Source organism: Mesoplodon bidens, assembly GCF_964165515.1.
Source record: "Mesoplodon bidens genome assembly, chromosome: 3".
NCBI classification, from domain to species: domain Eukaryota; kingdom Metazoa; phylum Chordata; class Mammalia; order Artiodactyla; family Ziphiidae; genus Mesoplodon; species Mesoplodon bidens.
The window spans coordinates 20,992,645-21,007,084 of NC_138178.1; the positions used below are offsets into that span (position 1 = coordinate 20,992,645).

Consider the following 14,440-nt stretch of genomic DNA (forward strand, 5'->3'; position numbering starts at 1 on the left):
CCAGCTTAAATATTTGTTTTACTCCTGACAAGATCATCGGTTTTAATATTTATAATATAATTACAATGCTTTACAAATTGTTCATATAATCTAATTTTTTTCTGGTGACATATTATTACCAGGCTTTAATTTCAGCAATGGCAAGAATTCATAGACACATTTAGGTCCAATCGTAATGAAAGACAAACCAGGTGTCTGTTCAAGTACCTTGTACATATATCTCATCTCAACCTCGATGCATTTTTAACAACCAATACATAATCCACTTCTGTATGATTTGTACATATTCACAGAATAGTATCATCCAGTGGCCAGCTATGTAAAGCAACTAAAGTTGAAATACCCCATCTCTGTGCAATATTTATAAATGGCCTTTCAGAAAATTTCAAGACAGTCAAAGCCAAGGAAAACCGAAGCATAAACTTGCTATAAAACACCACTGTCTTCCTTTCCAGCCACATATCACAAGTTGGCAGTTGGCTGAATTGCAATTTTCCATTTTTCCTAGATGTCACCGCATAAGCACACTTTTATAACTAAAAGGATAAAAACCCCAATGTGTCATGTTCCACTAATCATTAGCCAACAAACAAACCGAGTTAATGACAGGTGCCTTGCTCTAAATGCACCAAGGTTTTCCAGGGTTCATTTGCACTTTCCCAGCGACAGGCTGAAGAAATCAGAAAAAAAAAAAAAAAGGCTGAAAGTTGAACAACTGATTGAATTCTACAAGACTGTAAAACAAACAAACGCTAACAGAAGAAATAGTCTGGATGGCAAGAGAAGTTTTCATCATCAAATAATCACATTCATGGTAATGTGAAGAAGGGAAAGAATTGTCAATGGATAATGTCCCAAACTGCCCCCAGAGGAAGTCAAAAGAATACCTGAAGCTACATTAGAAGAATAACTGAGAAATAACTGACATATTCACGCCCTTGCCACCATATATTTCAATGAATGCACACTGCAGTTAGACTGGGATTGGTGTCGTGTTTATTCTCAACACAATGCAATATTAGAGTAACAAAAATTCATGGAAAAAAACAGTAAGTAGGCTCATTCCTAAAATACCTCCCACAAAACTCAAGAAGGGAGCGGACTCCCTCCAGTAATAAACCAGCTACAACAGAAGATCATTCGAGGTGACTGTGGGAATTGCCACTTGGTATTCACAACAGAACAGTACTTAATAGAACTCAGGGTGCACACCAGATTTCGCGGACATCTCAGTAATTTTTATCTGCGTGATTACAGCTCCGTGTGGGTCTCATCTGACAACACACGAGTGGCCCACTCCTTAGCCATTCTAGAAAAGTTTAAAAGTCATCCTTCATTCCATTATTTGGGGATTAACTTCTGCACCACAAACATGGGCAGATACACAACTCTCTCTCTTCCAGAAAATGACAAGGCGCCTCGGTCTTCACACTGGACTCTCTCCAGAGTGAAAGCACCACAACAAACGAACTCAGCTGGGACACGTACACCAGAACACAGGCACACTTTTAACCCTGTAAACTAGCACGTGGTTGAAATGCTTCTTTGGGATGTTATCCCTTGGAACAGATGGTGACAATATGTACCCTCCCCCGATTCCCTAGTGCTGTTCATCATCATATTCTGTAAGCTCTTCTTTTTCTGGTTCTTGAGATTCTCTTGACTTCTGTTTCCAACACTTCCCAGGCAAAACCCTATGCCCTATTAATTCATTCACAGACAGTTACCAAACACCTTCAAGGACTCAGGCGCAATACTAGGTGCTGTATGTGATGCCCAGGAAAATATCTCTTAAAACATTTCCACTTCCTTTCTTTCTTTTTTTCCTTTCTTCTAATAAACAGTGGTAATCATTTCTGATGGCTAGTTGTCTATAATTGGCATCCTGCAATCATCTCTTATTTCATATAGTGACATAAGATATCCAAAATATGTTAAAGACATCGATCAATTTATATATTGATTTCTTTCCCTGGTGAGACAGTAACCAGGTATTTAAATGATGATATGAATTACAAATGCATTTATATATCATCAAAACTATGATGTAAGTTCTCTAGAGGAAGCTCAAAATTTTCACACATCTATAAATACTTGAACACAATACTACTAATGAATATACTGAAGAAAAAAACGATTCAATGTGCCTTTAGATTACCAATAACCATGAATACAATAAAGGAAGTGGCATGTTTATGAGTTCTGCGGAGAAAATAGCTCCAATATACTTATGGGTACATGTGATATAACTTCCAAGGAATGAGAATGATTTCTAAGTCATATGTGGACATCAACCTCATTACCTCTTGGTTACATCACTTATATGCGACTCATACACCATTTCTGGCATCTATATGGTGAAGCATGAGGTCTTAAAATCTAACATGAGGAAGAGAAAGTGAAGAAGACCTCTCCAAGGCGACACAGGTCTTCTGTCAGGGGGTGCATCAGAACTCATGTACAGAATAAGCAAAGTGTGCTGCTTACCTTGGTAGACTTCCAGCTAATTCTGTGGTTGTCTCTCTGGAAGAAAAAGAAGATAAGCATGATTAGCTTATTTTGGTAAATTATAAAAATGTGTTTAATAAAACCATAATCCAATGCGCCAGGGCATTCTGGAATCATATGGGTCCAGAGGACACTGTATATGCAGCTGTTTAGAAATTTAAAATTGACTCATCACATTTCTGATTAATTCCCATAAATGTTTCAAAGGTTACTTCCCGAGGAAATTTTATACACATGCAAAATATCTGCCTCTGCTTTCTGGTGGTAGAGCTCAACTGAGTTTAAAACATTCAAATTTTAAAATGTACGACATACAGAAGGAAAATAGGAGGGAAAAGAGTCGCAAACTGCATTTGGATGTTTTCCACTGAAACAAAGCACACTGTACTCTCTTTCCAAGAATCATTTAAGAAGGAATTCATTGGAGGGTGTGTCTTCCTGTTGATCTCTGTCACCTGAGGTTTATGAAGGAACACGTACAACACAAAATCCAATTATTTTAGTAGCAAATTGCTGTTCTTCATTTCTTTGTTGTAACGTCAGACCAGTTGGTATGGTTGAAGGCAGATGCTATGACAATTCAAACGGCACAAATGATATGTCACTGAGGGAAGCTCTGCAGCACGTGAGTAAGAGCGACCAGAGATACATTTCAGAGCTTACTTTTTCCTAATTGCAGTATCTTATCTTTCGATTACAGATGTGTTCTTGGAAGGAATGGGAAGCAAGGAGGAGGAAGAGGAGATGGGGCCTTACTGCTGAGATATTCTAAAAGTGGAGGAGGGCTTAACTTGAGACTGAGGGACGCAAGGTATAATTCTTAGGAACAGTGGTGCATAATATTCTTCATGTCATGTAATCGCTTTAAGAATCTCATAAGAAGAGGTGATATATACCTATACAAAGGAATACTACTCAGCTGTAAAAAAGAATGAAATAATGTCATTTGCAGCAACATGGATGGGCCTAGAGATAGTCATACTGAGTAAGTCAGACAAAGACAAATATCATATGATATCACTTATATGTGGAATCTAAAATATGACACAAATGAACTTATTTACAAAACAGAAACAGACTCACAGACATAGAAAACAAACTTATGATTACCAAAGGGGAAAGGGGTGGGGAGAGATAAATTAGGAGTTTGGGATTAGCAGATACACACTACTATATATAAAACAGATATACAACAAGGTCCCATGTATAGCACAGGGAGCTATATTCAAAATCTTGTAATAAACTATAACAGAAAAGAAAAAAAAGAATCTCATTAAAGATAGAAACATCTTACATAGAAAAAAAGATACACACATACACATATACACAAAATGTGGTGTACAGTTATAATTGTCGTGGACCTCTGAAAGCTCATATGTCAACCCTGGGTTAAGAATCTCACCTTGAAACTCACATTGTCTTTACATACTCATCTTGTCGATCCAAATAGAGGACTTCCTCCCGGTTTCTAGAACTCCCCCTCACCTATTGTCTGTGACAGCACCTGGGTACTTTAGGGACATGCTGGTTCCCCTGGAGCCATGCTGCCTTAAAAATATAAGTGATTATAATTTCAGCTCCCATAGAAATGTTCTTTCCTAAATAACCACATGATATTAAACCTTCAGCCTTCATTGCTATTGGCTTTCGAGAGAATGTTTCCATTCCTTCAACAAAACCGTACTTGAAAGCATTGTCCACTACACAGCTGAAGGCCTCACATGTATTCAACTCTTCTAAGAATTTAGTACCTGCCTAAGAAATTTCTCTTTCAAAACAGAATCTGGAATTGTGGGTACCCCCCAGCTAAGAAGCACCCCTCCCTCTAGTCTTCCTTTATAACATGGATCACAACAGAAATACCTTTTGAATTCTATATTATTATTTATCACTTCATCACTTGAGACCAACACACATGAGGACTCAATCAGTATTTGTTCAGATTGTAAGGAATGAATTAATGAACTATTCTGACCTTCTTGTTGACCTCGAGGGTTAGATCTATATTTAGAGCTTGATCACAGTAACAGCAGCATCCCAGAGTTAAAGTACAATGACCTTCCCTTCTTTCTAATGTTCTAACTCTTTATTTTTGTCCCCAGACTGTACATATTTAAATATTATGGGTCCCCCTGGTATCTTTTAAAACTACGTTGGACTTATATTATAATAAATCCAATTAAACCACAGTAAGGCAGTACTTCTCAATCTGGGCACTATCATGACATTTTAGGCCAAATAATCCTTTCTAGTGAGGAACTGTCCTGTGCTTTGCAGATGTTTAGCAGCGTCCCTGGCCTCTACCCACTAGATGCCAGTGGTATCCCCCCTCCCAGACTGTGACAATCAAAATGTCTCCAGACATTGCTAAATGTCCTCTGGGGGCTAAACTGCCCTCGGTGGGGAACCACTGCAACAGAGCAACAGAGCCCAAGGGTGTGCAACTGACCTCCGTTTTAAAACCGTCCTGGATTAACCAACAATCTCCATTCTCTTGGAAAAACACAGTGGCTGAGCCCCCTCAAGAGCGCCTGTTTCACTTTGCTCCCATCACCCAAGTTTGCACACTCACCAGGAGTATGTTGTGTTTGTTCCCCCACCCGTTTACGTTAGGACTCATTCTACTCTTTAATTAAACATGATGTGAAACCAATGAAATAGGAGTACGGAAAAGTTCTCGTTTCTATGAAAACTAAGTTGGGTTCTTTGGAAAAACTAAAAATGACAAGTAGCTTATCAGTGAAAAAATGTTGCCTGCCATATCAGTAAACAAAGGATGTTGCAGCCATCAAGCCATCACGTTACAGCCGCCCTCACGGAACTCAGGAGAAACAGAATGCCCACCATCTAGCAGTCAGCCAGCTGCAGCCACCCCCGGTGATATACCCAGAGGAGACTCAGGATGAGAAAGCACGGGACACTGGCCCCGGATAGCTGAGGTGCACATCAAAGGAATTCAGTGAGCCCAGACTCTTGCGTCTTCCCATACACAGAAAAGCGCTAACTTCCTTAACTTGACATATCTGGTTTTCTTTAATTAACAGCAATCTTTTTTTTTTTTTTTTTTTTTTTTTTTTTTTTTGCTGTACGCGGGCCTCTCACTGCTGTGGCCTCTCCCGTTGCGGAGCACAGGCTCCGGACACACAGGCTCCGCGGCCATGGCTCGCGGGCCCAGCCGCTCCGCGGCATGTGGGATCTTCCGGGATAGGGGCACGAACCCGTGTCCCCTGCATCGGCAGGCGGACTCTCAACCACTGCGCCACCAGGGAAGCCCTTAACAGCAATCTTTTGATGTTCCGACACCTGGTCTTTGTTGTGAAAACTCCTATATACCCTGGCTCCTCCTTTACCTCTTTGGAGCAGTCCCTCAGAGCTATCTGAGAGGTTGTGTCCTGGGCTTAAGTCCTCAGTTTTGTCTGCCGAATAAAACACAATTCTCAACTTTTAGGTTGTGCATTTTTTTTCAGTCAACAAGCTTAAGAAAAACTGATGGTAGATTAGGTCTAGGGACAAGACAACTATAAATATTGGGGAGAAAAATGACGTGGTTGTTACAAGTTTCTCCAAGTTCTTGTTCCTCTTAAAAAGTAAACTAGAGGGACTTTCCTGGTGGCACAGTGATTAAGAATCCACCTACCAATGCAGGTGACACAGGTTTGATCCCTGGTCCGGGAAGATCCCACATGCCGTGGAGCAACTAAGCCCGTGCGTCACAACTACCGAGCCTGCACTCTAGAGCCCACGAGCCACAACTACTGAGCCCGCGTGCCACAACTACTGAAGCCCGCACACCTAGAGCCCATGCTCCACAACAAGAGAAGCCACCGCAATGAGAAGCCCGCACACCGCAATGAAGAGTAGCCCCTGCTCACTGCAACTGGAGAAAGCCCGCATGCAGTAACAAAGATCCAATGCAGCCAAAAATAAAGAAATAAGTTTATTAAAAAAAAAAGTAAATAGAAATTACTAGATGGTGAATTATAGGTGTGATTTATACACAAAAGACAATGCAGAATTCCTCTCATCCACAGACTCAAGGCATCGTCCTTGCCTTTACAGTAAAAGACAAATGCTAGAAAAAAAGTTATGCTTTCCACATATTTAGTACCAGCGTGGGAAAATTTATGTTTTATACAACCACGCTCTCAAAAATTTACATTACAATGACAGACATTACTTCATAGGAAAAGTAATTTTTGGTGAACATAAATGAATGAGTGAATACAGTTTAAATTACAAGATGTTACCAAAAAAACCTGATGATTCCATTAGAACACGTAGCTCCACGATTTAAAAAAAAATACAAAGAAAGAACCACTGTATTTGGCAGCAGCAATGAGGCAAGGATGCACCAACCAATTGCCACTTTTGAGATCATCAGAACACAGAGTTTTTAAAATAATAACTTGATCATTTTTACCTCTTTATTATTGCTAACAAATCATCTGAATTATTCACATTTTCATGAATTTATACCTTTTATAAAGAAACCCTTGAGGAAAATAAACGTAGCATATAATACGCTATGCTTCATCTAGATAATGTTCCTTCATAACCCAATTGAGAGGACTTAAAGATACTGTACGAAAAAATTTTAGGGCAGTAAAACTACTCTTATGATACCATACTGGTAGACACACGTTATTAAACATTTATCCAAGCCCAAAGAACGTACAGCACCAACAGTGAACCCTAATGTAAACTATGGACTCTGGGTGATGAGGACGTGTCAATGTAGGTTCATCAGTCGTAACAAATGCACCATCTGGTGGGCATGTTGATAATGTAGGGGGCCATGCGTGGGGTGGGGGGCAGGGGGCATATGGGAAATTGCTCTACCTTCCCCCCAGTTTTGCTATAAACCTAAAACTGCTCTAAAAAATAAAGTCCACTGAAAAAAAGATGCCATAAAGACCATGCTTTTTCCAATGAACTTATATAGATTGCAATGTCCATTAATAACATTACTTTCTAAGCATAAATCATCTGCATCACTGATATTTATTTATCCAACATATTCACCAAACACTTATAATACTTTCAATACGAACTGTGCCGGGTTCTTTCAGAGGCACCAAGAAAAATTAAATCCTGATCCTTCTTTCCAAGTGTTTACACCCCAATAAAGGATATTATGTAAAGTATAAAGTGGTGAATACTTTTCAATTTTCTACTGGTGAAAGCTCCTCAAAGTCAAAGGTCACGTCTTACTCAAGATTTTGAATACTCAGTGCCTGGCACATACCAGACACGCAATAAATACCGAGAGCAAGAGAACCATAAAACATTGTCTCATGGAAGCAACCTAAGTGTCCATTGCCAGATGAATGGATAAAGATGTGGCACAAAGATATACACAATGGAATATTACTCAGCCATAAAAAGAAACGAAATTGAGTTATTTGTAGTGAGGTGGATGGACCTAGAGTCTGTCATACAGAGTGAAGTAAGTCAGAAAGAGAAAAACAAATACCATATGCTAACACATATATATGGAATCTTAAAAAAAAAAAGGTTCTGAAGAACCTAGGGGCAGGACAGGAATAAAGACACAGACATAGAGAATGGACTTGAGGACACAGGGACAGGGAAGGGTAAGGTGGGACAAAATGAGAGAGTGGCATGGACATATATACACTACCAAATGTAAAACAGATAGCTAGTGGGAAGCAGCTGCATAGCACAGGGAGATCAGCTCGGTGCTTTGTGACCACCTAGAGGGGTGGGATAGGGAGGGTGGGAAGGAGACGCAAGAGGGAGGAGATATGGGAACGTATGTATATGTATAACTGATTCACTTTGTTATAAAGCAGAAACTAACACATCATTGTAAAGCAATTATACTCCAATAAAGATGTTTAAAAACAAATAAATAAATAAACAGAAAGTAAAAAAACCCCAAAACATTGTCTACTGGCAGGTAATTCCAGTCTCTTAATTTTCTAAAATGCCTGTTTTGTTACAGCAATATCTGGAGTTTAATTGCTCTAATTTTCTTTCCTTAGTTGTCATTACCAAGATAATCTGATTTCAAGAAGAGAGCGGAATGCTAAAAACTGAATGAAAACAGTGATGAAAAAGATGACAAAGCAAAGTCATATGTTTCGAGAAACAGAATTGACCTAGGGGCTAAGAAATAGACCAAAATGATGGAGGGCGTGGGTTTCTGATAGGTTGCATATCCTTGAGCAATTCCTTCTGCCTCGTGGGGTCTCTAAGTCCCAGAATGGAATAATAATGCTTCCCTTTGATCTAGAGTTGCTGGATCAATCATCGATGTGAACAAACAGGAAGGCTTTCTGCAAATTTGACGTTGGGCTATACATTCCATTTTATCAAAGGAAAAAACAAAAACAAAAACCAGAAGAGACAAGTACTTTTCAAAAGCAGACAAGTGTCCCGTGTGTATTACACAGTTTCTGTAGATTATTTAGCATTCCTTAAAAACAACTTTAATTTTAAATGTGCAGAACATTTGCCAGGGCGCACAGAATGATACCAACTTTTCTTAGCTGTCTGAAAGTGCTCTTCCTCATGCTCTCCTATCCCATCCCACTCCTGAGCTATGCAAACAGTTCTTTTTTTAGGATGTGTTGAAGCAAGAGCTATCTATTTCTGTGCAGTTTGCCAGTTTCCAAAATTAGCTGACAACTATAAAACAGAGGACATGAGAGCCCCCCTGTTCATTGTGTGTCAGCATGATAAATATTTTTAAGACCTGGAATATCTGTCTCCAATGGTACCTCCAATTCTTCTAAAAGTACAAAGACTTTAAAAAAAAATGTTAAAATACCTTATTTTTTATTGCCTGTCCTACAAATAAATGATTTAATGTTCTGATTGTAGGAGGAGTGAGGTTTTCTTTACTTCAATTAAGGGTGAAAGTATCACAATCAAGCAGATTTTGTTATTTTTCTTCTTCTTCTTCATTTTTTTTTTTTTTTTGGTCACCCGGTGCTTGGGGCAAATTGTGGGTCTTTAAAGTTGCACCTAATTCCAAATAATACATAGATAAAAAGATTAGCTTCAAGGCATCATTAAATATTCATATATCATTTTAGAACAGTTAACTTTTTTCCTATATGGTAAACCTTAGGTCTGGGAAATTTAAAACACCTTAGAGATTAACGTTACTTCTCTCGTTTCTTTGGGTAAAGAAAGCCCAAAGACACTGCTCCTTCCCTCTGCCCCAGCTTCTTTCTTTCCAGTCCTTTCTCTGAATTTCTCTTCTCTTTTGTTTGGTCCTTCATTTCTTCCCTTCCACTTTTATCCTTCCTCAATTTTCACTCCCATGATTAAAATATGTGTGTGTGTGTGTGTGTAAACCCAAGCAATTACTCTCCCATGGTGAAATCTACACACACACACACACACACACACACACACACACAGAGCCCATAGCTCACATTAATTGGGCACTTATTTAATACCAGCCCCTATTCTAGGTCATTTACATGCATTCACTCACTTAACCCTTCTAAAAGCCTCATGAAGTCATTACTATGATTCAACTACAACAGAGATGAGGAAAGTGAGACAGAAAAACATTAAACAGCTTCCCAAGGCCACACAGCTAGTGACAGACAGAGCCAGGATTTGAACCCAGGCATTCTGGCCCCAAAGCCCATGCTTGTGGTCACTATGCTACACTGCTGCTCAGTATCTACCAGACCTGATATATCTATATTTTACATACATTCATTTGTTCTGGATTCTGCACTAGAACAAAGAACAGCCACAAAAAATGGCCCCACTGTTGGAAACTACAATCTGGAAGGGGGAGACAGACAAAAAACAAATGAGCAAATAAATATGTATCACTGTCTTACATAGCATATGCCATGAAGAAGAATGAGTCAAGGTAGGAGATGGTACCTGACAGTAAGCGTTGTAGGGGGGCTATTTCTATAGAGAGGGCTCTCTGAGGAATATGTGAAGGCGTGAAACACAACCACTTCTATCCCCACCTTCCCTTCTTAAGTCCCTTTCTTTCCTTTGCACTACTGCATTTCATTCTTCTTTTCGGCAAATATTCACTGGCACCCAGTGCATGGAGCAGGCAATACAAGATGATGCTGTGGTTTTAAAAAAATGATAGACAGTATGGACCTGTACATTCCAAATACTGACAAACTAAAAGGGGAGACGAGACCCTTACAGAAACTCAGCCAGTCACTTAGAAAACTGCAGGTTTCGACAAGAGACACTTCACATCACTAGAGAGGCCAGCCAGCCTCTCAAATCCACTCCGGCGTGGAAATGAATGAAATGTCAGCCGGCAGCATCCACAGGAGTGGTCCCGCCTGCAGACCAACGTCATGAGCGGTACCACTCCAAGCTCCTTCTGCCAAGCCTGCACTCCCAGGGGTTAAACCTCCCATGCCTGAGTTTTTTTTTTTTTTTTTTTTTTTTTTTAGTTTCCATGCCTGAGTTTTAAAGAATTAAGTCCACCAGGTAGAGTTTCTCTTTATTTCACTTTGGTATTTAGCTCAGGCTGAGGGCAGGGGAGATGGGACTTCTGCCCACCGAATCCTTAGGAAACAGGGTCATACGGGGAGGTTATGGGGAACTAGCACCTGGCAGCAGGCACACATGCCATGTGGGTTGTCAGAAGACTTGCTGCACAAAGATTAACTTCATCTAATCACTGATATATCCAGCCTCTTTCTGGATAGGCCAGTCCTATGTAGAGTCCTTGCTAAGACTGGATTTGGCTCCAGATTTCCTCAGATTATTTTAGTATTCTTCATATAAAACAGCCACAAATGTGTGCCTCTGGCTGTGCTCTTGTGCTCACGGGGCCTTGAGAACACAATCACCCAAGGTTTCTCTTAATCAAATCTGCCACAGATACCGTGGCGCTCCAACTGTCACCCCCGTGAGTCGGGCCACTGTTCAAACAGCACCGCCATCCCTTCTGTCATTGGGTGATGGTGTAAAGGGCTTTTGTCTTCTCTTCTTTCAAAAATGTCATCTTGACACTTAGCTCAGGAATGCACCTGAGAAGAAGAGGCCTGTCCTGGACTTTGTTGGTGGAATTAGGAGGAGAATTATGTCTCCACACTCACAGGTTTACCTCTTAATCATCATACTCTTTCTGCTCTGTGAATCCACCACGGTTAAATGTTATGATCCAGTAAGAACCTGAATCAGCCATACTTCAAACACTCAGCTTCTACCAGGGGAAGAGGGTGTCAGGTTACTACAAGACCTTTGCCTTTAATATTGCTTTATCATTGGGCCCGAAGCTGTACTGCAGTTCGTAAGTGAGCTTCTTAAGGGAAAATATGCCCCCCACATTATTAATTGAAAATGTTTTTTCCTTTGATAAATCAGTTTAAAAGGAGGCCCATTGTGCACAAAAAGCCTAATTTTTCTCTCTTAGCTCCCAGAGACATAATATCACCAATAAGTCCTCTTAATGAGAGAAAATCATCCCCACTCCTGATAATTTCTGGATCAAAGAGGGATTTGCAAATACTGGCCTGCACTGTAATGTCTGACTAATGGCCTAATCCATCAATTGACATGTATGGGCACTGAGTTCATTAGCATTTATCATTAGCTTTTATTTATTAATTGGTTCAACAAATATTTCTACAGTTCCTACTATGTGCTGGGGATGAAGTGTGAAATGAATAAACATGGACCCCTCCCTCACAAGGCTGACCATCCAGTGAGGAAGCCATCGCAACAAACTCTCACAAGCAGGCATGCCTACGTGTCAAGAGCAGGATGAGATTTTATCCGCCCCTATTCCATGATGATCCCCTTCTGCGGAGGTTTTTGGGAAAACAAATCCAGAGCGACTTCATCAGTATAATTACACCAAAGTCCTGCCTGATGAAACAGACTTTAGCAAGAGAAAGGATATTTTGTCTTACAGATGCTGTCCTTTCCAAGAATCTGAAATACAAAAGCCACTGCCCAGTCAGAGAAAGATGTGAGAGATTGCAGGAGGACACTGTGGGCTTGCCCAGAATGGGTCCTGGGCTGGGGGAGGGCAGCAGAGGACCAAGGACACAGGGAGGATGGGGGGAGGGAGGGAGAAGAAGGAGAAGGTGGCGGATTCTGACAGCCATAGTCAAACTCCATGGTGGATGGAGCAACGTACTGAAAAAAGGGGGAGAGATGGGTTACACCAGCTCTTGGACCCCTGGCTGGAGACTGGCTAGGAGTCCAATTACTTCCTCCCCCGCTTTACAGACAGGCCCCGCAAGCCGTGCCAGGCACTGGGGGCTATCGGGCTTTGAGGAACGCAAGCTGGAGCTCAGGCCTCTTGGCTTTGTTTGTTTCCACCCAATAGCCCGAGTAAGGACCAGATAGACAGGCTTCTGTTTGGGGTGCAGAGTGTCCAAAAGGCCAGCACCTCAGAGGGTGCTTCTACATGGACCTGGCCTCCAACCTGCTGTCAGGAATAGGTCTAAGGCCAAGGCATTAAAAATTTTTTTTAATTAGTAATTTTAAAGTTTTAAATTAAATTAGAATAAGTAATTTTTTAATTAAAAAAATATACCAGAAATTCTGTCAAAGCTTACTCTGGCTATAGGGTGGAAGGCTCGCAGCAGCCATCCATGGACACTGAAAAGTACTAAGGGTTGTTTTGATGTGATTTGGGGGAATCTTGGTTTTTTGTTGGTTTTCTATTTTTTTTACTTTTCAGAACAGTAGCCATAGTAAGTACATAATAAAATGCCTGTTTCTCCTGAAGCTAAAGAACTCACTTCTTCTCTCCAGTAGTGTCCAAGGGTGTATTCATTTTGTTTTTCTTTTTTTTTAAATTAGTTTCTGCTTTATAACAAAGTGAATCAGTCATACATATACATCTGTTCCCACATCCCTTCCCTCTTGCGTCTCCCTCCCTCCCACCCTCCCTATCCCACCCCTCCAGGCGGTCACAAAGCACCGAGCTGATCTCCCTGCATTTTGTTTTTCAATCTGCCCTGATACAGTCGTGGATGAGGAACAGGATGGTGCTACAACCCCTCATTTTGCAGACAAGTAAAGTGAGGCTCTAAGAGGTTCAAGAGTTTGTGATCAAACAGTCAACTCAGGGGCTCCTGCCCGGCCCTTCTGACTATAAAGGCAAGCAGGGAGGTCTGGGCAGAAACACAGAACTCCATCTGAGTTCTGAGCACAAAGGGAGGAGTGAGAGGAAAATTCTCCCGTTCACAGGATGCGTTCACCCTTCTTAAATGTACCCATTTGAAATAACATGACTCTGAGAGCTGTCCACAGAGGGGTAGTTCAGGCTGTTTTAGATCCCTCACATCTTCCAGGTCGCTTCGTGGACCCTGCTGGGTAAATTAAATGTGGTATTCATCACTACCTCTGGAAATTCAAATCTGTGTATTCAATCGTGGTGGCTCATGTCCAAATGTCTCCTTTAACAATTGCCAATATGCCTTTTTTGTGGCGATGGGGATTTTGAAATCTCCAACCTTCAACACATTCACAGATGTGAAATCTCCAACCTTCAACACATTCACAGATGACAATTATATCTCTACAATCACTAAAAAAATAAAATAAAATAAAACCAACAGAAACGGAATCAACAGTAAAAGAGCTAAATTATAGATAAGAGAATATTCATAAATCTATACCTCATCTCATGAATGTGGGTGCACTGTCTGTATGCCAGGATTTCTTTAGCCATTGGTGATATTCAGCATATTGCAATCGAGTGCAATTACAGTTAGCTATAATTAAGAACAATTACAGCTTTTATTTCTCTACTTGTTCTTTAAAAGTACATGTGTAATAAAACTTTTTTTTACAAGGTGAAGAATATAATTATACATCCTTATAACATCTCAAATAATTCATCTGACTAAAGTTTCTTCTGGAACAATTTTCATTTTAACTGTCAGATCTGCCATTTATAGTCAATGGAACATACTTTTTAAAAAATTCCATCATTAACCTTTTT

At 40.3% G+C, this 14,440-nt stretch overlaps 1 protein-coding gene across 1 annotated transcript in view; it reads right to left on the reverse strand.

Moving 5' to 3' along the window:
* CELF2 (CUGBP Elav-like family member 2) overlaps positions 1-14,440 on the reverse strand; it is a 524,871-nt gene that overhangs the window by 395,999 nt on the left and 114,432 nt on the right. Inside the window, exon 2 of the mRNA XM_081226997.1 lies at positions 2,488-2,523. Within this exon, the coding sequence (XP_081083123.1) occupies positions 2,488-2,523 (36 nt within the window). The remainder of the gene's footprint in view (positions 1-2,487; positions 2,524-14,440) is intronic.